The sequence below is a fragment of the Syngnathoides biaculeatus genome, chromosome 5 (assembly GCF_019802595.1).
Source record: "Syngnathoides biaculeatus isolate LvHL_M chromosome 5, ASM1980259v1, whole genome shotgun sequence".
NCBI classification, from domain to species: domain Eukaryota; kingdom Metazoa; phylum Chordata; class Actinopteri; order Syngnathiformes; family Syngnathidae; genus Syngnathoides; species Syngnathoides biaculeatus.
In genome coordinates this window covers 14,744,966-14,768,447 of record NC_084644.1, presented here as the reverse complement: position 1 = coordinate 14,768,447, position 23,482 = coordinate 14,744,966, and the positions used below count along the sequence as shown (strand labels likewise).

The 23,482-nt window shown below is 43.7% G+C and overlaps 1 protein-coding gene across 13 annotated transcripts in view; it reads right to left on the bottom strand.

The window, feature by feature from the left end:
* Positions 1 to 1,940: 1,940 nt before the first annotated feature.
* Positions 1,941 to 23,482, bottom strand: part of tgfb2 (transforming growth factor, beta 2) — an 86,587-nt gene continuing 65,045 nt past the window's right edge. For 5 of the 13 annotated variants that reach the window (XM_061819590.1, XM_061819591.1, XM_061819599.1 and 2 more), the window contains exons 7-11: positions 9,676 to 9,808; positions 9,488 to 9,598; positions 9,185 to 9,359; positions 5,153 to 5,306; positions 2,015 to 3,279 (exon numbers count right to left, since the gene is read on the bottom strand). In XM_061819590.1, coding sequence (XP_061675574.1) covers positions 3,121 to 3,279; positions 5,153 to 5,306; positions 9,185 to 9,359; positions 9,488 to 9,598; positions 9,676 to 9,808 — 732 coding nt within the window. In that variant the 3' untranslated portion in view covers positions 2,015 to 3,120. Of the gene's footprint in view, positions 3,280 to 5,152; positions 5,307 to 9,184; positions 9,360 to 9,487; positions 9,599 to 9,675; positions 9,809 to 23,482 lie in introns of all 13 variants that reach the window. The other 8 variants (XM_061819602.1, XM_061819601.1, XM_061819592.1 and 5 more) reach the window with 8 other exon arrangements.

Below are 23,482 nucleotides of genomic sequence, written 5' to 3'. Positions count from 1 at the left end.
TAAAGATTCGAAAGATGAAAGTGAGTGCAATTTATATAAAAAGCTTATCAAATGTGCAGGGGGTGCCTCTGAGTGCATTAGCCTTGGTGATAAACCTCACATTCCTCTTTTCTTCCGCCTCCTCACACAGCCTGTCAGCCTTCTCAATAAGCGTAGATATGTCAGTCTCTATTATGGCTTATTTGGCTTTGAGGCAGTAAAGATGAAAAGTGACCAGCAATGCCAAATGTAGCCAGGTACGAAGTGGTAGTTTTTAGAAATGTCACTGTCTGGGAACATGACTGCAAACACTTTCGAATTATTTTCCCAAGATTTGTAACTGTAATGGCTGCAGATCACTTTTAAAGTCCACACGATCTCTGCCTTTAACGAGTACGTCTTCGTGTACTGAACTACGTTCATAAAGCCCGACTTCTGGCTGGTTGAAGTCGATGACTGGACAACTGTAGGTGCGCATGCACTGCCAGTACCACTGCCTGAAGTTGATGCTTCACTATCTTGATATTTTAGAAACAGATTCATACCAACGGAAGATGAGAGAGTCATCGCCAAATCACCGTGTCTTCTGTTTTTCCGGTGCGACTCCAGCGCTTTGACACCCATCTTTTCAAGCTGGTAACTCTGCTTGCACAGATGGCAGTAAAACATGTACGGAGCGTTTGGATCTCAACGAACCCAGCTCCCAAACTCCTTACTTTCAACCCAAGCATCTTGAAAAATGCACTTCCCCATGATACAAGTTGGATCGATGAAAGAAGACTAAGTGAAATACCTACTCACGGAAACAAACAATGGAATATTGACAAGATGGCGACTAGTTGTCAACACGGTGACTTCCGTTGACAATTTCCGGCTGTTTTGGATGGCAGGCAGATCGCTATTTTTTTAAATAAAAGATTTTTTTTTTTTTTTTAGGGAGAATTTTTAGAGGTCCTCCCTTTGATTTATTTTTAATTTAAGACCTTTTTAGGGGCTTGACCGGTTTTCGCCGCGTGCGAACCCTGTCTGGTGTCTTTGGACAGCTCTTTGGTCTTGGCCATGTTGCAAGTTTGAGTCTTACTGATTGTATGGGGTGAACAGGTGTCTTTATGCAGCTAACGACCTCACACAGGTGCATCTGATTAAGGACAATACATGGAGTGGAGGTGAACTTTTGAAGGCGGAGTAACGGGTCTTTGAGGTCCAGAATTCTAGCTGATAGACAGGTGTTCAAATACTTATTTGTCGCTGTATCACACGAATAAATTGTTAAAAAAATCATAAATTGTGATTTCTGGATTTTTCTTTTTAGATTATCTCTCTCATAGTGGACATGCACCTACAATGACAATTTCAGACCCCTCCATGATTTCCAAGTGGGAGAATTTGCAATATAGCAGGGTGTTCAAATACTTATTTTCTTCACTGTAGCTCATAAGGGATGAACTCAGATTCCACTTTGAATATTATGATACCTAATTATGAATATAGCATTGTTCATTAATCTATGCCAGTGAAGTATAGTGGTCGGCAGAACAATTTGGCAGAATAAACCTGTCTATCCACCTGTTGCTATTCATGCAACAGAATAAGTCTCGGCTTCCTGCGATCAGCTTTGTGTTCAATTAAACATACCCAGATTTCACACTGAGTGTGTGAATTTTAAATAAATTGAGATCAAATCAATTGAGATGAAATCACCATTATGTCACTATTTACTGTATAGTTTTTGTAACCTTTTGGTCGGGTGGTACACTTTTTGGATCATGTCACTTGCAGAGCCCAATATATATATATATATAGAGAGAGAGAGAGATAGAGAGAGAGAGAGAGAGAGAGAGAGAGAGAGAGAGAGAGAGAGAGAAGAGAGAGAGAGAGGAGAGAGAGAGAGATAGAGAGAGAGAGAGAGAGGAGAGAGAGAGAGAGAGAGAGAGAGAGAGAGAGAGAGACAGAACTACGTTGCTCGTCTACTCGTGAAGCTCTCCATGTGACCAGCAGAAATTGCTTAACAGTACTTTGTTCAGCCAAATGTAGAAGTCAGTTATTTTGTTATCTGATGAGTTATCATATTAAAATGTGAAATCTATCACATTAAAACTTGAAATGTATCACGTTATAAGGTGATGAAGAACATTTTTTTCGGAGGTGGCAGCAATACACTTCCGTATGGTAATGTGCAATGAGATTTTCTAATTTGAAATGAGACCCCTGGCCGAATAATGTTCAAGGCTGTCATCTATTTATGCAATAACTTACAGCTCATGTAGCAACATGTCAACAGTAAGTTTGAACTGATCTATTGTTAATCAGGCTAATTTGACCTAAAATTGCTTCAATGGAAAAGATGGTACAATACACCAATTCTTCTAAACTAAAATAGCTAATGAGGGACAGAATGATGATTGATACATGTCTTATTTTGAGGGGAAATTATAGAAGTTCAGACTGAGTATTTGTCAGTCTCACTAAAACTCGGTCTCCATCAATTCCACTGTGTATATAATCATCTTAAACTCAATGGCAAATATACTGCACAACATATGCAATGTTATTGCCTATACTGTATTTCCATAGTTATACCAGTCATTTCATGTTTATCAATATCATCAAAAATAATTAAACAATGAGGACTTCTTGTTCTTCTAGCCTTTCATTTAGCTGCATTCAAAAAATATCCCAACCTTACTGTTTGCACCAAAATAACTACACTGTTTTGCTTTCATAAGAAGAGGCTTGATTGGATATGATGGATTGAATCTTAACATATGATAGCCAACAGGGGCTGATGGTTAGAAAGCCATGCAGGGCACTTCAAAGTGAATTCCTAATTCAAGTTGGACTAATATTCATCATCGCAATATTGAACCATGAGTTAAATTTGCTGTTAAACAGTATAGAAACAAACAAAAACATATTCAAGGCACATGGTGGTAAAGTCTTTATGGAATCATGGTCTGTGTTGTGTATTTGTAAGAGCATCACAATGCTGTTTTGAATGAGGTTTATTTGTTCAGTACCTCTAAACTTGATCACATGACACTGGACTTTGTGTACAAAAATAGAAGAGCGAGCACATTTGCAAGTAGTGTGTGTGCATTATTGTGTGAAGGAGTGTGGGAGTGGCTTGCACTGGCTTAGTTTCTAGCTGCACTTGCAAGACTTGACCTTCATATTGGAGAGCTGTTCTATTTTCGGTGTCTTGCCAATATAGTAAAGGATTGTAAGGGGTTCTAGGTCCTGGGACACACAGCAGGGTGACGCTGATGCATCAGGGTTAATGGTGTTATAAAGGCCCAACACCTGGAAACACAAGAATAACAATGAAATTATGTTACGTGATGTGAGAAGTATTTTCCTGCTTCTCAAATTTGTTTTCAAATTTTTTCTCGTGTATTCCCGCACTTTGTTAAAGATCATCAAACAATTAAAATATCAGATGCAATTGTTTTGATTATTTTAAAAACTACTGAAAGTCACCTGGCTCTATCTGAAAAAGTAATTGCCCCCGAAAAGCAATCACTGGTTGGGCCAATCTCAGCAGCAACAACCAAAATCGAGCATTTTTGATATCTTACACATCTCTTTGGAGATAGTTTGGCCCATTTTTTTTGCACTATTGATTTTTTTCTGCAACACTGGAGGTTTTTTTCATTTTTTATTTTTTGGAGCATGAGCAACCAATTTAAGATCATGTGACACTATTTCAATCAGATTCAAGATCAAATTTAACAAAGCCACTCCAACATCATTTTTTTTTTCAAGCCATTCAGAAATCGACTGGCTGGTGTGTTTTTGATCTTTGTCCTGTTGCAGAACCCCAGTCTGCCTCATCTTGAGATAAAAAGCTGATAAGTACACAATCTCCTTCAGGATTTACTGAAAAAGTGTTGAGGTTGTGGTTTCATCAATCGGAGGAAATTGTTTAGGTCCTGAAGAAGATTTATGTCAGATTTAACGAGACACAAACCTAAAAAAATGTGAAACTTTCATCACGTCTATACATACAATTTACACAAATATCCTAGGAATCATCCATCCATCCACTGTCTTCGCCACTTATCCTCACGAGGGTCTCGGGCCTTTCCCAGCTGTCAACGAGCAGGAGGCAGGGTACCCCCTGAACTGGTTGCCAGCCAATTGGAGGGCACATGGAAACAGACAACAGTCACATTCACAATCACACCTAGAGGCAATTTAGAGTGTCCAATTAATGAGATTTGGATTGTTTTTGGGATGTGAGAGGAAACCAGAGAGCCTGGAGAAAACCCACGCCGGCACGGGGAGAACATGCAAACTCCACACAGGTGGGGTCGGGATTGGGGACCCTGGACCTTAACTGTGAGACTAACGCTTTATAGCTGCGTCACTGTGACTCCCTGCTAGGAATCATTCTGATGAAAACATGCCTTTATGTTCCTTTTTGTCAATCGTGGTTTTTGCTTTGGACCTTTGCCATTGGTGCTATTTTTGTCCAGTCTCTTCCTTATTATTTAATGCACAACAAAGTTAAAGGAGGAAAGGGAGACCTACAGTTCTTTAGATGTTGTCACAGGTTCCTTTACAACCTTGTTCAAGCAAAAGGGTGTCCACGTGTGTACTTGGCACCAGGACACCGTAGGACACAGTTTGATGAGTTGTCGCAGTGCTCTTGGCGTAATTTTTGTTGGCCAACCAATCCTGTGTTTCGATGGAGTCCTAAAGCTTTATGAATTGCTTTGTAACCGTTTCCAGACTAATGGATGTCAATTCATTTATATGTCATCTTTTCTTGAATTGCCCTGACTGGTGACCAGTTCACGGCGTACCCTGCTAGATGGTTGGAAAAGGTTCCAGCAAACCTGTGACACTAGTGAGGATAAGCGGTACAGAAAATAGATCAATGGATGTTCGTGAATTACTTTGGATCATGGCATTTTGTTGTAGTTTTTATTTTATTTTTTCAGACACGTTGAATTTAAGTGAATTCTTGATTGAACAGGTCTGGAAGTAATCAAACTTGGGTGTGGTCAGTGAAAATCAACTCAGCTTTCTAAGGTGAAAAAAAAAAAAACTTGAGAGTGGGGCATATACCTTTTCAAGGCACTGTATATAGTTTTAAATTTAACTAATTAACTTTTTTCAATCACAATTCATAGATTGTTTAAACAATGACCTTTTGTAAACCCGACAGTACCTTGGCCTGCTGTGTGTCAGCACTCCATAGATAAGGACAGCCTCCAGCACAAAAGTTGGCCTCATAGCCCTTTGGCTCATGAATCCACCTCCAACCAAGGTCTTTCTTAAAGTCAATGTAGAGGGCCCTTAAACAGCAGTTGTCTTGAACATTTCTACAATTCACAAAGGAGAAGATGAGAGATTAAATGCAGCGCAAGACTATTAGTTTACAACTTTTGCCCTAATGTTACACTTGAGCTCCTTTTCCAGAAAAAAACATTTACTGTACCAACCAAGGCAAGCCAAACATTAATATTACTATTATCTTGAAAATTGTCACACTGGGGAGGAAAACTAGATGGCAGTGGCATCGGATACTCTGAAAAATAATGACTGAACACAGGTTCACCAAACATTTTGGGATGAATGTTCATTGTCATACACTAACAGCCTTCAGAGCGTGAATAGGTTAGTAGAGTATTCAAGATAAACAAATGTAAGAACTGTATGAGTGTATTTTGCAATGTACTGAAATTCAGAGTTGCAAGAATTACAATAAAAAAAAAAAAAGTTGTGGTGTTTACATAATTCACCCGCGGGACCTCGAGTTGGGGTGCGGGGTTCCGCACGGACTGTTTCTGTTGTTGCGCTTCCGGAGGAAAGGTTAACAGAGTTCCCGCCGTTATGCAAGTAGTTTGGTGATGTCGAACAATAAAGCAAGTTCTGTTTCTGTGTCCGACACTCCGCCTCCGACTCCTTTTCTCCGGCGCTACACTGGTGACCCCGACGTCAGTCCCGGCGTTTTCGAGACTGAAACGAACATGGCAACCGCCATCCTCAAATTGCCGGAGTTTTGGGAGACGTCCGCGGCAGCGTGGTTCGCACAGACTGAGGCTCAGTTCGCCCTCCGCGGGATCTCAGATGATTCCACGCGTTACTACCACGTTGTCTCAGCACTCGGGAGGTCAACGGCGGCCAGAGCAGTGAACTTCATCACCTCTCCCCCGGCCCGAGATAAGTATGCTGGGATCAAGGCTCACCTTCTCAAGGTTTTTGAACTTTCACGGCCGGAACGTGCCCGACGTCTGTTGGCTATTAATGGACTGGGGGACAGCAAACCTTCCGAACTCATGGAAATGATGCTAAACCTGCTGGGCACGGAAGAGCCCAATTTCATTTTCATGGAACTGTTTCTCAGGCAAATGCCACCGCATGTTCAGACGGCGCTCGCGAACAGTACTATCACTGAGCCCCGGGCCCTGGCCGAGGAGGCCGACCGTTTCTTCCTGGCAACCCAGCGCTTCTCCCCTGAGACGCTGGCCGCGACGCACAGTTACTCACCTTCGGGCGCGGGGGTGGCATCCAGCAGGGGCCCCTTCGGCACCGACGGCCGTGCTGGCACAGGCTTGTGCTACTTCCATGCCCGTTTCGGTGCGAAAGCGAAGAGGTGCCGCGCCCCTTGCAACTACGACGCGTCGGGAAACGCCAAGGCCCACGCTTCGCAGCGGCCGTGAGCGTGGGCGCGAAGAGCCGGCTGCTGTTCGTCAAGGACAACCTTTCCGGGCGCAAATTCCTTTGTGACACCGGCGCCCAGAGGAGCGTCCTGACGGCCACTGCGGAGGACGCCGCTGGCGGGACTCATGGGCCACCCCTACTGTCCGCTAATGGCTCCCCTATCCGCTCTTATGGCATGAGGACTGTGGACTTGTGTTTCGGGAGTCAGCGCTTCACATGGGACTTTGTCACTGCTGATGTCTCATTCCCTCTCCTCGGCGCTGATTTTTTTTGTGCCCACGGGCTGCTGGTGGATGTTAAGAGGGGCCGTCTGGTGGATGCACTGACTTTTTCCACGGTCGCCTGCGTCCGCAATGAGGCGACTTATGGTGGTCTCTCCAGTTCGCTATCGGACGGCACCAAGTACCAACTCCTCCTTGGTGAGTTCCCTGCCTTGACACGGCCCACTTTCTCCTCTGCCACGACTAAACATGGGGTCGAGCACCACATTGAGACCAAGGGCCCCCCGATCCACGCGAGGGCCCGACGGCTTTATCCCGAGAAGCTAGCAGTCGCTAAGTCCGAGTTTGCCAACATGGAGCGTCTGCTCTCTCTCATCGATTCTGTTCATAATGTTTATGGACAAAATCTCTAGGCACAGCTCAGGCGTAGAAGGGGTCCAGATTGGTGGGTTTAGTATTGCATCTCTACTTTTTGAAGATGATGCAGTTCTCTTGATTTCATCAGGCCCTGATCTCCAACTCTCATTGCAGCACTTTGCAGCTCAGTGCGAAGCAGCTGGGATGAGAATCAGCACCACCAAATCTGAGATCATGATCCTCAATTACCATGCAGGATGTGCCAATTAACTATGTTTGTTTTCATAACGCATAGGGGCTGAGTCAGTGGTTAGCTACATGTAGATTCCCAAGTAAGAAGAAAACTAGCATGAATTTCAAAGTGCAGGTGAGTCTCGGTGAAAGCAAGAACATCAATTCTATTTTCACTTTTGGAGGCAGCACTTCATTACTAAGCCACTAAATTTGGAAATTTTTTTTTCGTGGACATGTGCGTATCTGCAGTGTGAAAAATGCTGGCAAATTGTGATTTATGTGAAAGTTTAAAGCTCACTGATTGTGTCTGCAATTTAGGACAGTGAAAATTTGGCGGCAAAAAGATATATATATATATATATATATATATATATATATATATATTATATATATATATATATATATATTTTTTTTTTTAGGTTGGGGGGCAGAAAGTCGATCTAAATTTATGCCTGCTCCAACCATGTCTAAATCTTGATGTAAGCTTGACTGCTGGTCTAACATGATTTTTTATTTATAAATTTGATCAGGGCATAAGCAGACAGTTATTGAGTTCCCCAACATATTTAGGCAACCAGCGGTTATCACCACCTCATTCTATAGGATGATTAATGAGGACAATGGCACATTTTCTGTAGTCACACCATGGCCAGAGCAACGACAACTCACCAGTCACGCACAGATCGCTGGAACTTTGCATTATTCTCTTTAGCACAGAGAATATGTGGAACCATGTCTCCCTCGAGACTGTCAGTTGCATCACATTTAAAGATAATGAGAAGAGATGCTTTGATTGGCAGCCACTGAAGTCAGCTGTCAACACACCTACAGTGGCGCAGGCCACCCATTCTCAGAGCCTTTAGCTTGTGCTCATCTTGGAAATTAAAACCATTGGCCTAACCCAAAGGTGGCTCAGATGGAAAGCGTTGGCCTCACAGTTCTGAGGTCTTGGGTTTACTCCCGGATGCACCTGTGCGAAGTTTGCATGTTCTCCCCTTGCCTGCGTGGGTTTTCTCCAGTTTCCTTCCACATCCCAAAAACATGCAACATTAACTGGACACTATAAATTTCCACTAGGTCTGATTGTGACTGCGGCTGTTTGTCTCTATGTGTGTGTGTGTATGTGTGCCCTGCAATTGGCTGGCAACCAGTTCAGGGTGTACCCCACCTCCTGCTTGTTGACAGCTGGGATATGCTCCAGCACTCCCCACGACCCTCGTGAGGATAAGCTTTTAAGAAGATGGATGGATGGATGGATGGCCTAACCCACCTCTGGCTCACCATTTTTAGGATTTATGCATTCACAAAAATATATATGGCTCATAATATGGGGCTCCGCATATGTGGCGCATGCAGCAGATGCATTCCCAAACAAAAATGCCCAACCCATCACCAGAACAATAAAAGCAAATAAAAAGTCAACTTTCACTAATATGTCCCCTTTAAAAAAATTAAAACCAGTTGAGAATTGCAAGTGGTCAACTACTTGGGAGAAAATCATATATATGTGAGAGCACAAACAATCCAATAAAGGGATCAAAAGTGATGATACATATGGTAGCTCAACAGGCACTCCTGCAGGTAAACATAAATAGTAAATGACACTAACATCCAGGCGATACATCATGTACATTAGTTAGTTATAACCTGAGTAGGTAATTTCTTGAAATAGCAACTTCATTCATTTGATAGTTAGTGATGAATGATCTATTGTAGCTAAGTACCTAGAGCAGTAAACTGCATCGAGGGCTCTCTTTGTTCGATGTGTCTTGCGGTGAAATGGAGACTCCACTCGGTATGAGGGTAGCAGCATGATTAGAAGATGTGGAGGCCGAGAATTGTGATGTAGCCTCTTGAACACTTTTAGATCACCACCATTGATGAAGTTGTCATCAATACCTAGAGAACAAATATGGGGCAAATTGAACACAGTAGGCTCCAGCAGAACGCTATTGAGAGATTGTTTATTAATAGTCCATTAATCTTAAAAAAAAAACATTTTTTAATTATTTTTCAGCTCAAACCACCTGCAAAACGTGCCTCCAGCTCTTCACTCTTGTTGGGAATAATGTAGTTATTTGATGGAACAAAAGTACAACATGGGCAATGTAGGCTGAGCTTGAATCCATTATTTCTGTCTGAGAAGAAATACCACATCAATGTAATCTCGTTGTGTTCTAAAACCAATTAGGAATAAGTGTTGAACTGCACTTACCTCTGTGGTTCATCCATTCACTCACTGCCTCTGTCACATCAAAGGTAAGCCACTCGCCCTCTGTTTGTGTTCTTACCACTCTGCTGTCAATGTATCGTTGGATTGGGGATGTCAGGTCTTTATGTACTAAAATCTGAGCACAGTAGAGAGGCATAACATATTAAACACAAGACATAATACACATTGGGGTGAAAATGAAGTTAGTCAGCCTCCGACTGTGCAAGTTCTCGCACTTAAAAAGATGAGAGAGCTCTGTAATCAATCCCTCATAGGTATGCCTCACCTATGAGAGAAAAAAATACCCCCCTAAAAAAAAATCCAGAAAATCACAGTTGATTTTTAAAGCATTTATGAGCAAGTTATGGTAAATAAGTGTCACCCACAAACAAGATTTTTGGGTCTCACAGACCTGTAACTTCTTTAAGAGGCTTCTCTGTCCTCCACTTGTTACCATTATTAATGACACATGTTTGAACCCTCATAAAAGACCCTGCCCGGTTGGAGTCTTGAACCTAGGCACCCTACAGTTGCAGGTGATGATTTTATCCACTCATCTACCAGCCCAGAGGACACTACAACCACCATTGTACACTTTCACCAGGTGTGAAGAAATGTGCTGTGGAATGCAGCCCTATGGGGGCACAAACCAGTGCAATCTGTAGGCCGGTCCCAAGCCCGGATAAATGCAGAGGGTTGCGTCAGGAAGGGCATCCGGCGTAAAAACTGTGCCAAACAAATATGAGCGTTCATCTAAAGAATCCCATACCGGATCGGTCGTGGCCCGGGTTAACAACGCCCGCCCCCGGCACTGCTAACCTGCAGGGCGTCGGTGGAAATTCAGCTACTGTGGGTCGAAGACAAAGAAGAGGAGGAAACCGGATCCAGCGTCAGAAGAAAAAGAGGAATGCACAGAGCCTACAACTGAGTGTAGGGACTTTGAATGTTGGGACTATGACAGGAAAAGCACAGGAGTTGGTTGACATGATGATTAGGAGAAAGGTTGACATTCTGTGCATCCAAGAGAGCAGGTGGAAAGGTAGTAAGGCTAGAAGTTTGGGAGCAGGGTTTAAATTATTCTACCCCGGAGTAGATGGGAAGAGAAATGGAGTAGGGGTTATTTTAAAGGAAGAGCTGGCTAAGAATGTCTTGGAGGTGAAAAGAGTATCAGATCGAGTGATGAGACTAAAATTTGAAATTGAGGGTGTTATGTATAATGTGGTTAGCGGCTATGCACCACAGGTAGGATGTGACCAAGAGTTGAAAGAGAAATTCTGGAAGGAACTAGATGAAGTAGTTCTGAGCATCCCAGACAGCGAGAGAGTTGTGATTGGTGCAGATTGTAATGGACATATTGGTAAAGGAAACAGGGGCGATGAAGAAGTGATGGGTAAGTACGGCATCCAGGAAAGGAACTTTGAAGGGCAGATGGTGGTGGACTTTGCAAAAAGGATGGAGATGGCTGTAGTGAACACTTATTTCCAGAAGAGGGAGGAACATATAGTGACCTACAAGAGCGGAGGTAGAACCACGCAGGTAGATTATATTTTGTGCAGACGATGTAATCTGAAGGAGGTTACTGACTGTAAAGTAGTGGTAGGGGAGAGTGTAGCTCGACAGCATAGGATGGTAGTATGTAGGATGATTCTGGTGGTGGGTAGGAAGATTAAGAAGACAAAGGTAGAGCAGAGAACCATGTGGTGGAAGCTGAAAAAGGAAGAATGTTGTGCAGCCTTCCGGAAAGAGGTGAGACAGGCTCTCGATGGACAACCGAAGCTCCCGGAAGACTGGACGACGACAGCCAAGGTGATCAGAGAGACAGGCAGGAGAGTACTTGGTGTGTCATCTGGTAGGAAAGGGGAGAAGGAGACTTGGTGGTGGAACCCCAAAATACAGGGAGTCATACAAGGAAAGAGATTAGCGAAGAAGAAGTGGGATACTGAGAGGACTGAGGAGAGGCGAAAGGAGTACATCGAGATGCGACGTAGGGCAAAGGTAGAGGTGGCAAAGCTAAACAAGAGGCATATGAAGACATGTACACCAGGTTGGACACGAAAGAAGGAGAAAAGGATCTCTACAGGTTGGCCAGACAGAGGGATAGAGATGGGAAGGATGTGCAGCAGGTCAGGGTGATTAAGGATAGAGATGGAAATGTGTTGACTGGTGCCGGTAGTGTACTAAATAGATGGAAAGAATACTTTGAGAAGTTGATGAATGAAGAAAATGAGAGAGAAGGAAGAGTTGAAGAGGCAAGAGTGAAGGACCAGGAAGTGGAAATGATTACTAAGGGGGAAGTCAGAAAGGCACTACAAAGGATGAAAACTGGAAAGGCAGTTGGTCCTGATGACATACCGGTAGAGGTATGGAAGCAATTTGGAGAGATGGCTGTGGAGTTTTTGACCAACTTATTCAACAGAATACTAGCGGGCGAAAAGATGCCTGAAGAATGGAGGAAAAGTGTTCTTGTTCCCATTTTTAAGAACAAAGGGGATGTTCAGAGCTGTGGGAACTATAGAGAAATAAAGTTGATGAGCCACACAATGAAGTTATGGGAAAGAGTAGTGGAGGCTAGACTCAGGACAGAAGTAAGTATCTGCGAGCAACAGTATGGTTTCATGCCTAGAAAGACTACCACAGATGCATTATTTGCCTTGAGGATGCTCGTGGAAAAGTACAGAGAAGGTCAGAAGGAGCTACATTGCGTCTTTGTGGATCTAGAGAAAGCCTATGACAGAGTACCAAGAGAGGAACTGTGGTACTGCATGCGTAAGTCTGGTGTGGTAGAGAAGTATGTTAAAATAGTACAGGACATGTATGATGGCAGCAGAACAATGGTGAGGTGTGCCTTAGGTGTGACAGAGGAATTTAAGGTGGAGGTGGGACTGCATCAGGGATCAGCTCTGAGCCCCTTCCTGTTTGCAGTGGTAATGGATAGGCTGACAGATGAGGTTTTTCTGGAATCCCCTTGGACCATGATGTTCGCAGATGATATTGTCATATGCAGTGAAAGCAGGGAGCATGCAGAGGAACAATTGGAAAGATGGAGACATGCACTGGAAAGGAGAGGAATGAAGATTAGCCGAAGTAAAACAGAATATATGTGCGTGAATGAGAAAAGTGGAGGGGGAAGAGTGAGGCTACAGGGAGAAGAGATAGCGAGGGTCGACGACTTCAAATACTTGGGGATAACAATACAGAGCAATGGAGAGTGTGGTCAGGAAGTGAAGAAACGGGTCCAAGCAGGTTGGAACAGCTGGCGAAATGTGTCTGGTGTGTTATGTGACAGAAGAGTGTCTGCTAGGATGAAGGGCAAAGTTTACAAAACAGTGGTGAGGCCGGCCATGATGTACGGATTAGAGACAGTGGCACTGAAGAAACAACAGGAATCTGAACTGGAGGTGGCAGAAATGAAGATGTTGAGGTTCTCGCTCGGAGTGACCAGGTTGGATAGGATTAGAAATGAGCTCATTAGAGGGACAGCCAAAGCTGGATGTTTTGGAGACAAGATTCGAGAGAGCAGACTTCGATGGTTTGGACATGTTCAGAGGCGAGAGAGTGAGTATATTGGTAGAAGGATGCTGAGGATGGAGCTCCCAGGCAAAAGAGCGAGAGGAAGACCAAAGAGAAGGTTTATGGATGTGGTGAGGGAAGACATGAGGGCAGTTGGGGTTAGAGAGGAAGATGCAGGAGATAGGCTAAGATGGCAAAAGATGACACGCTGTGGCGACCCCTAACGGGACAAGCCGAAAGGAAAAGAAGAAGAAGAAGAAGAAGAAGAAGAAATGTGCTGTGGGAACTTTTATTAGAAAATGGAAGACATACAATACCATAGTTCATTTCCCTTTATCTGGGGCTCCACACAAGATCTCACTTCATGGGGTCACAAGAATGGTGAGCAAAAATCACAGATCCACACAGGAGGAACAAATGAATGACCTGCAGAGAGCTGGGACCAAAGTAACAAAGGCTACCATCAGGAACACACTACGGCACCAGGGGCTCAAATGCTCCAGTGCCAGTTGTGTCCCCTTGCTCAAGACAGTTCATGTGCAGGCCCTAAAGCTTACTAGAGAGCAATTAGACGCTCCAGAAGAGGATTTAAGTGCTTGGCTGGGCAGCCCAGGAATTCGGCCAGGACGCCAAGCACCGGGGTCTTTACAGAGGGATTCAGATGGACGCCTGTGATGGAAAAACCCAATGTCAAATCAGTAGCAAGGCAACAGGGACATGTTGTCACAAGATGGCCCCTACCAGGGCGTCTCCCTTTGGTACATGCTCCCTGGTATTGTTTACATTTGTGTGTTTTTTGGTCGTCTTAGGAAACACAAGAAATGACTTGTTTACCATCGGAGAGTCTTCTCCGGACATTTTTCAACAACTCTCGCAAATTTGCTGAATCTTTTCCCGGAGTTACTTGTTGGCGCTCTCTACAGAGTGTCACGTCGAAGACCGCAGAGGCTCGGGATTCGGTATACATGTTGAACTCCACAGGAGGGGACACAGAATGGGCCTCCATCAATTATTATTACGAAAAAAAAAACCTGCAAAGACTTTGGACATGCCGCCCTGTGCTCACGGACACATGGCTTTGTGGACAGGTTCCCGTCAGAGCCATTACGCTACTTGGCTTTTATCTTTATCGGGCAGACCGCATTGCAGAGCTACCACGGGAATTGAAAAGCAGTGGAATATGCTTATATATCAATGAGAAATGGTGCACGGACGTTACACAGCTCAGCACACGCTGTAGCCTGCTTTTGGAGTTTTTGCTCTTGAAATGTAAGCCGTTTTACTTGCCGAATGATTTCACCTCTTTCATACTCATAGGTGTTTACATTCCGCCCCAAACTAGCATGAAGACAGCACTGCTAACACTCACCTAGCAGGTAAATGAGATTGAGAAAAAACATCCAGAATCCACACTCATTATCTTGGGAGACGTTAACACAGCTAAACCCAACCAAGAATTCGCTAAATACAAGCAGCATGTAAAATGTCTGACAAGGGAAAAGAACACTTTAAACCACTGCTATATCACAATTAAACATGAATATTGTGCAATTTGCCACGCTCCCCTAGGCTTCTCTGATCACTGATCTGTTTAATAACTACAGACAGGCAAGTATTTAAGAGCGCGAAGCCATTGGTAAAATCAGTGAATAAGTGGACCAATGAGGAAAATTAGAACTTCAAAGCTGCTTTGACTGTACAGACTGGAGTGTCTTTGAAAATTCAGCGAGCAGCCAAGAAGAATTCATGGATATTTTATCTCAGTTTCTGTGAGGAGGTTTGTGTACGGACAAAAACTTTTTGCACGTTCAGTAACAACAAGCCGTAGTTTACAGCCAGACTTGGGCAACTCCACCAGGCTAAAGAGGTCGCATATCATAGTGGGGTAGAGCCCTCGACAATTGCACTACAAACCAGCAGACTAAAGAAATTAACTTTGCAAACCCACCACCAAATAATGAGGCAAAGCTTAGCATTTTTACTTATCTGGCAAGATTTGCACCCAATTGAGCTGATGTGTGTGCACCACTCAGAGAACTGCTTAGGCAGGAAACCGAGTTTAAGTGGAACACGACACATGAAAATGCATTCCAGAAGATGAAGGAGATCATTACAGCAGAGCCAGGGCCAGTGTTAGATCCTGAAAAAGAGGTAACACTACAAGTGGATGCATCAAAACATGGCCGAGGTGCAACCATCATGCACTAAGGCAGGGCAGTAGCATATGCATCCAAGCTGCTCAACAGCACAGAATAAAATTACACACAGAAAAGGAACTCTATGTAGTCCTGTACGGGTGGAAGAGGTTCCACAAATATCACTACGGGTGAAACATCACTGTGGAATCCGATCACAAACCACTGGAGACCATACTCCGAAAACCCCTAGCTTTTGCTCCACCATGCTTACAGCGCATGATGCTTGTGTTGCAAGGAGGAGACATTATATATATATATATATATATATATATATATATATATATATATATATATATATATATATATATATATATACATACACATACACACATTTGAAAGCGGACTTTCAAATTTACTGAATAGTTCATAGCTTATGGATGGCTTGGTTTGGTTATAAATGCATTTTTTTATGTAGTTAAAAGAACAAGTTTGTTGACATTTTCATTGTAAATTTACAAAACCACAAATGCAATTGTTCTTGGTAAGTGCTCTGATGAGAAGGTACATGCTGATTCTTTTCATAAGCCATGTAACATCAATGAATGACACACGTCTGATGTTGCTCACAGTGATCAAAAGGATGGCTCAGGAGTTTTGTCTGTTCTCTCAGACATAAACAATTTGAGAGAACAGTGGATGCAAGGCAGGAATCCAGGAATCTCAAAAAAATGTTTTATTTGCAAGAAAAGGCAACTAAACAAAGTAACAACAAAATACTCATAGTAACAAAGTACATCTTAAAACTAAACTAGACAAGACGTGGCAAAGAGAGATAATGGCATGGGCACGGACAGACAGGACTTCAACAATGCAATGGACCAATAAGAACTGAAAGTAACCAAGGAGTTAAATCAGGGGTGCTCAATGCATCGGCAGTTTGGGTTGATCGCAACGGTGTGCCTGAAAAAAAAAAAAGACAGCCGTATTTTTCTGACCTTTCGCTCACCGCACATGTGCAAACAATGACACTTAGTACAGGAAAACTTGCTAGTCAGGGAGTTCCCCCTATTTTAAGCTCTCGCTTAAGAAATCTTATCAAACACGAGTATGGATGCTAAAGAACAAAACAAAAACAAATCACATTCATACAGAATGGGAGGCGGACTTATTTTTCACAATGTCATTTTCGAAGTGAGTTTGCCTCATCTGCTATTGGAGTGAAATTTGTCGCGGCATTTTCGAATGGTTTATGGAAAATACGACACGGAAATTCTGCCGAAAAGCAAGCTGATAATGAGAAAAGTGAACGAACTAAAATCCCAATTCGCCGGACAGCAGTCACTTTTCACACATCAGAGTTCAACAGCGAAAGCCGCCACCGAAGCATTATTCCAGGTTTGTCACATATTTGTGAATAACAAGAAGTCCATCCAAGACGGAGAGATGGTAAAAGAGGCATAGCTGACTCATTGTTCCGATCTTTTAAAAATAAGGTGGAAATATTATCTTCAATAAAATCTCTGTAGCTGTAAAAGAGTAAAGTTACACGACACTGTGAAGCCATGGCTGATGTGTGTAAGGACATCGGAGATTGTTAGTATTTCTACCTGCAGTTGGACGAATCAAAAGACATGAGTGACACAGCCCAGGTGGGCATTTTCATTCGTATGGTGTTTAGTGATCCTCAACGTGAACTCAGATAGTTAAAAAACAACATTTATAGTTAATCATGTTGTCTTGTGCAATAGTGGCTCATGTGGTTATGCAAGGCACACAAACACACAATTACACATAAAGAATCCTCAATATACTTTAAAATAAACATGTTTTGCATTTTTGAAGTGGGTAGATCATTGTGACTTGGTCATTCTAAAATAAAAACTAAATAATAATGATATATATTTTCTTTTCTTTTTGGCTTGTCATGTTAGGGGTCACCACAGCGTTTCATCTTTTTCCATCTAAGCCTATCTCATGCATCCTCCTCTCGAACACCCACTGCCCTCATGTCTTCCCTCACCACATCCATAAACCTTCTTTTTGGTCTTCCTCTCGCTCTTTTGCCTGGGAGTTCCATCCTCAGCACCCTTCTACCAATGTACTCACTCTCTCGCTTCTGAACATGTTCAAACCATCGAAGTCTGCTCTCTCTCACCTTGTTTCCAAAATATCCAATTTTGGCTATCCATCTAATGAGCTCATTTCTAATCCTATGCAACCTGATCACACCAAGCGAGAACCTCAGTATCTTCATTTCTGCCATCTCAAGTTCTGCTTCCTGTTGTTTCTTCCAGGCCACCGTCTCTAAACCGTACATCATGGCCGGCCTCACCACTGTTTTATAAACTTTGCCCTTCATCCTGGTGGATACTCGTCTGTCACAGAACACCAGACACCTTCGGCCAACTGTTCCACCCCGCTTGGACTCATTTCTTCACTTCCTTACCACACTCCATTCATCTGCGAACATCGCGATCCAAGGGGATTCCAGTCTAACCTCATCTGTCAGCCTATCCATTACCACTGCAAACAGGAAGGGGCTCAGAGCTGATCCCTGATGCAGTCCCACCTCCACCTTAAATTCTTCTGTCACACCTAGGGCACACCTCACCACGATTCGGCTGCCCTCTATGTCCTGTACTATAGTAACATTTCTCCGCCACACCAGACTTACACATGCAGTACCACAGTTCATCTCTTGGAACTCTATCATCGGCTTTCTCTAGACCCACAAAGACACAATGTAGCTCCTTCTGTCATTCTCTGTACTTTTCCAGTAGCATCCTCAAGGCAAATAAGCCATTGGTGGTACTCTTTCGAGGCATGAAACCAGACTGTTCCTCGCAGATGTTACTTCTTTCCTGAATCCAGCCTCCACTACTCTCCCATAAGTCCATTGTGTGGCTCATCAACTTTTTTTCTCTATAGTTCGCAAAGCTCCGCATATTATGGTCCAAGGGGAATCCAGTCTAACCTCATCTGTCAGCCTATCCACTACTACTGCAAACAGGGAGGGGCTCAGCGTGGAACCTCTACCTCTACCTAAAATTCTTCTGACACACCAACGGCACATCTCACCGCTGTTCTGCTACCCTCATACACGTACTGTACCATTCCAACATATTTCTCCGCCACACCAGACTTGCGCATGCAGTACCACAGTTCCTCTCTTGGTACTTTGTCATAGGCTATCTCTAGGTCTACAAAGATACAATGTAGCTCCTTCTAGCCTTTTCTGTACTTTTTCATGAGCATCCTCAAGGCAAATAGTGCATCTGCGGTACTCCTTCTAGGCATGAAACCATGCTGTTGCTTGCAGATACTTCCTTCTGTCCTGAGTCTCGCCTCCACTACTATTTCCCATAACTTCATTGTGTGGCTCATCATCTTTATTCCTCTGTAGTTTCCATAGTTCTGAACATCACCTTTGTTCTTAAAAATGGGGACTAGCACACCTTTCCTCCATTCTTCTGGCATCTTCTCTCCCGCTAGTATTCTATTGAATAAGTTGGTCAAAAACTCCACAGCCACCTCACCAAATTGCTTCCATACCTCCACTGGTATGTCATCAGGACCAACTGTCTTTCCTTTTTTCATTCTGTTCAGTGCCTTTCTGACTTCTCCCTTACTAAATCAAAGCCACTTCCCGGTCATTCACGCTTGCATCTTCTACTCTACCCTCTCTCCCATTTTCTTCATTCATTAACTTCTCAAAGTACTCTTTCTATCTACTTAGCACAATACTGGCATCAGTCGACGTATTTCCATCGCTATCCTTAATCACCTTTACTTGCTGCACATCCTTCCCATCTCTATCCCTCTGTTTGGCCATCCTGTAGAGATCCTTTTCTCCTTCTTTCGTGTCCAATCTGGTATACATGTCGTCATATGCCTGCTTGTTTAGCCTTTGCCACCTCTACCTTTGGTGTACATCGTATCTCAATGTATTCCTTACACCTCTCCTCAGTCCTCTCCATGTCCCACTTCTTCTTCGCTAATCTCTTACCTTGTATGACTTCTTGTATTTTGGGGTTCCACCACCAAGTCTCCTTCTCCCCTTTCTACCAGAAGACACCCCCAGTACTCTCCTGCCTGCCTCTGAATACCTTGGCAATAGGATTCCAGTCTTCTGGGAGCTCTTCCTGTCCATCAAGAGCCAGTCTCATCTCTTTCCGGAAGGCCACAAGACATTCTTCCTTTCTCAACTTCCACCACCTGAATTTTTGATCTACCTTTGTCTTCTTAGTCTTCCTACACACTACCAGAGTCATCATACACACCACCATCCTATGCTGTCGAGCTACACTCTCCCCCACCACAACCTTACAGTCGGTAACCTCCTTCAGATTACACCGTCTGCACAAAATATAATACACCTGCGTGGTAATACCTCCGCTCTGGTAGGTCACGCTATGTTCCACTCTCTTCTGGAAATAACTGTTCACCAATGCCAATTCCATACTTTTTCGGAAGTCCACCACCATCTGACCATCAAAGTTCCTTTGCTGAATCCCGTACTTACCCATCATTTCTTCATCGTCCCCGTTTCCTTCGCCAACATGTCCATTGAAATCTGCACCAATCACAACGCTCTCTCTGTCTGGGATGCTCAGGACTACTTCATCTAGTTCCTTCCAGAATTTCTCTTTCCACTCAAGGTCACATCCAACCTGTGGGGCATAGCCGCTAATGACATTATACACAATACCCTCAATTTCAATTTTCAGCCTCATAACTCGATCTGATACTCTTTTCACCTCCAAGACATTCTCAGCCGGCTCTTCTTTTAAAATAACCCCTACTCAATTTCTCTTCCCATCTACTCCATGATAAAAATAATTTAAAACCAGCACCTAAACCTCTCGCCTTACTTCCTTTTCACTTGCTCTCTTGGATGCACAATATATAAAATTTTCTCCTTATCATCATGTCTACTAAGTCCTGAGCTTTCGTGTCATAGTCCCAACATTCAAAGTCAATCATTAGAAAATGGAAGAAGCTAACCATGATGGTCAATCTTAATCGGAGTGGAGCCTCATGCAAGATATCACCTCATGGGGTCTCAATGATCCTTAGAAAGGTGAGGAATCAGCGCAGGACTGTATCATCCAAATGGTCAATAGAGAACTTAAGACGGGCTTTGACATGTGCTGGTTTAAGCAGGAGAACCTTCCGTGTCATGCATGATTTCAAACCATGATGTCTTAGTGTATTATCCCCGTGGCCCGGGTTAACAACGCCCGCCCCCGCCACTGCTAACCTGCAGGGCGTCGGTGATAATTCAGCAAGTGTGGGTTGAAGACAAAGAAGAGGAGGAACCCGGATCCATCGTCAGAAGAAAAAGAGGAATGCACAGAGCCTACAACTGAGTGTAGGGACTTTGAATGTTGTGACTATGACAAGAAAAGCTCAGGAGTTGGTTGACATGATGATTAGGAGAAAGGTTGATATTCTGTGCATCCAAGAGAGCAGGTGGAAAGGTAGGAAGGCTAGAAGTTTAGGAGCAGGGTTTAAATTATTCTACCACAGAGTAGATGGGAAGAGAAATGGAATTGGGGTGATTTTAAAGGAAGAGCTGGGTCAGAATGTCTTGGAGGTGAAAAGAGTATCAGATTGAGTGATGAGACTAAAATTTGAAATTGAGGGTGTTATGTATAATGTGGTTAGCGGCTATGCCCCACAGGTAGGATGTGACCTAGAGTTGAAAGAGAAATTCTGGAAGGAACTAGATGAAGTAGTTCTGAGCATCCCAGATAGCGAGAGAGTTGTGATTGGTGCAGATTGTAATGGACATATTGGTAAAGGAAACAGGGGCGATGAAGAAGTGATGGGTAAGCACGGCATCCAGGAAAGGAACTTTGAGGGACAGATGGTGGTGGACTTTGCAAAAAGGATGGAGATGGCTGTAGTGACCACTTATTTCCAGAAGAGGGAGGAACATATAGTGACCTACAAGAGCGGAGGTAGAAGCACGCAGGTGGATTATATTTTGTGCAGACGATGTAATCTGAAGTAGGTTACTGACTGTAAAGTAGTGGTAGGGGAGAGTATAGCTCGACAGCATAGGATGGTAGTGTGTAGGATGACTCTGGTGGTGGGTAGGAAGATTAAGAAGACAAAGGTAGAGCAGAGAACCATGTGGTGGAAGCTGAGAAAGGAAGAATGTTGTGCGGCCTTTCGGAAAGAGATAAAACAGGCTCTGGATGGACAGCAGAAGCTCCCGGAAGACTGGACAACGACAGCCAAGGTAATCAGAGAGACAGGCAGGAGAGTACTTGGTGTGTCTTTTGGTTGGAAAGGGGAGAAGGAAACTTGGTGGTGGAACCCCAAAATACAGGGAGTCATACAAGGAAAGAGATTAGCGAAGAAGAAGTGGGATACTGAGAGGACTGAGGAGAGGCGAAAGGAGTACATGGAGATGCGACATAGGGCAAAGGTAGAGGTGGCAAAGGCGTATGAAGACATGTACACCAGGTTGGACACGAAAGAAGGAGAAAAGGATCTCTACAGGTTGGCCAGACAGAGGGATAGAGATGGAAAGGATGTGCAGCAGGTAAGGGTGATTAAGGATAGAGATGGAAATGTGTTGACTGGTGCCAGTAGTGTGCTAAATAGATGGAAAGAATACTTTGAGAAGTTGATGAATGAAGGAAATGAGAGAGAAGGAAGAGTTGAAGAGGCGAGTATGAAGGACCAGGAAGTAGCAATGATTACTAAGGAGGAAGTCAGAAAGGCACTACAAAGGATGAAAAATGGAAAGGTAGTTGGTCCTGATGACATACTGGTAGAGGTATGGAAGCAATTTGGAGAGATGGCTGTGGGGTTTTTGACCAACTTATTCAACAGAATACTAGCGGGCGAAAAGATGCCTGAAGAATGGAGGAAAAGTGTTCTAGTTCCCATTTTTAAGAACAAAGGGGATGTTCAGAGCTGTGGGAACTATAGAGGAATAAAGTTGATGAGTCAGACAATGAAGTTATGAGAAAGAGTAGTGGAGGCTAGACTCAGGACAGAAGTAAGTATCTGCGAGCAACAGTATGGTTTCATGCCTAGAAAGAGTACCACAGATGCATTATTTGCCTTGAGGATGCTAGTGGAAAAGTACAGAGAAGGTCAGAAGGAGCTACATTCTGTCTTTGTGGATCTAGAGAAAGCCTATGACAGAGTACCAAGAGAGGAACTGTGGTACTGCATGCGTAAGTGTGGGGTGGCAGAGAAGTATGTTTAAATAGTACAGGACATGTATGATGGCAGCAGAACAATGGTGAGGTATGCCTTAGGTGTGACAGAGGAATTTAAGGTGGAGGTGGGACTGCATCAGGGATCAGCTCTGAGCCCCTTCCTGTTTGCAGTGGTAATGGATAGGATGACAGATGAGGTTAGACTGGAATCCCATTGGACCATGATGTTCGCAGATGATATTGTGATATGCAATGAAAGCAGGGAGCTTGCAGGGGAACAATTAGAAAGATGGAGACATGGACTGGAAAGGAGAGGAATGAAGATTAGCCGAAGTAAAACAGAATATATGTGCGTGAATTAGAAAAGTGGAGGGGGAAAAGTGAGGCTACAGGGAGAAGAGATAGCGAGGGTGGACGACTTCAAATATTTAGGGTCAACAATCCAGAGCAATGGTGAGTGTGGTAAGGAAGTGAAGAAACGGGTCCAAGCAGGTTGGAACAGGTGGCGAAAGGTGTCTGGTGTGTTATGTGACAGAAGAGTCTATGCTAGGATGAAGGGCAAAGTTTACAAAACAGTGGTGAGGCCGGCCATGATGTACGGATTAGAGACGGTGGCACTGAAGAAACAACAGGAAGAAGAACTTGAGGTGGCAGAAATGAAGATGTTGAGGTTCTCGCTCGGAGTGACCAGGTTGGATAGGATTAGAAATGAGCTTATTAGAGGGACAGCCAAAGTTGGATGTTTTGCTGACAAGGTTCGAGAAAGCAGACTTCGATGGTTTGGACATGTTCAGAGGCGAGAGAGGGAGTATATTGGTGGAAGGGTGCTGAGGATGGAGCTGCCAGGCAAAAGGGCGAGAGGAAGACCAAAGAGAAGGTTTATGGATGTGGTGTGGGAAGACATGAGGGCAGTTGGGGTAAGAGAGGAAGATGCAGGAGATAGGCTAAGATGGCAAAAGATGACACGCTGTGGTGACCCCT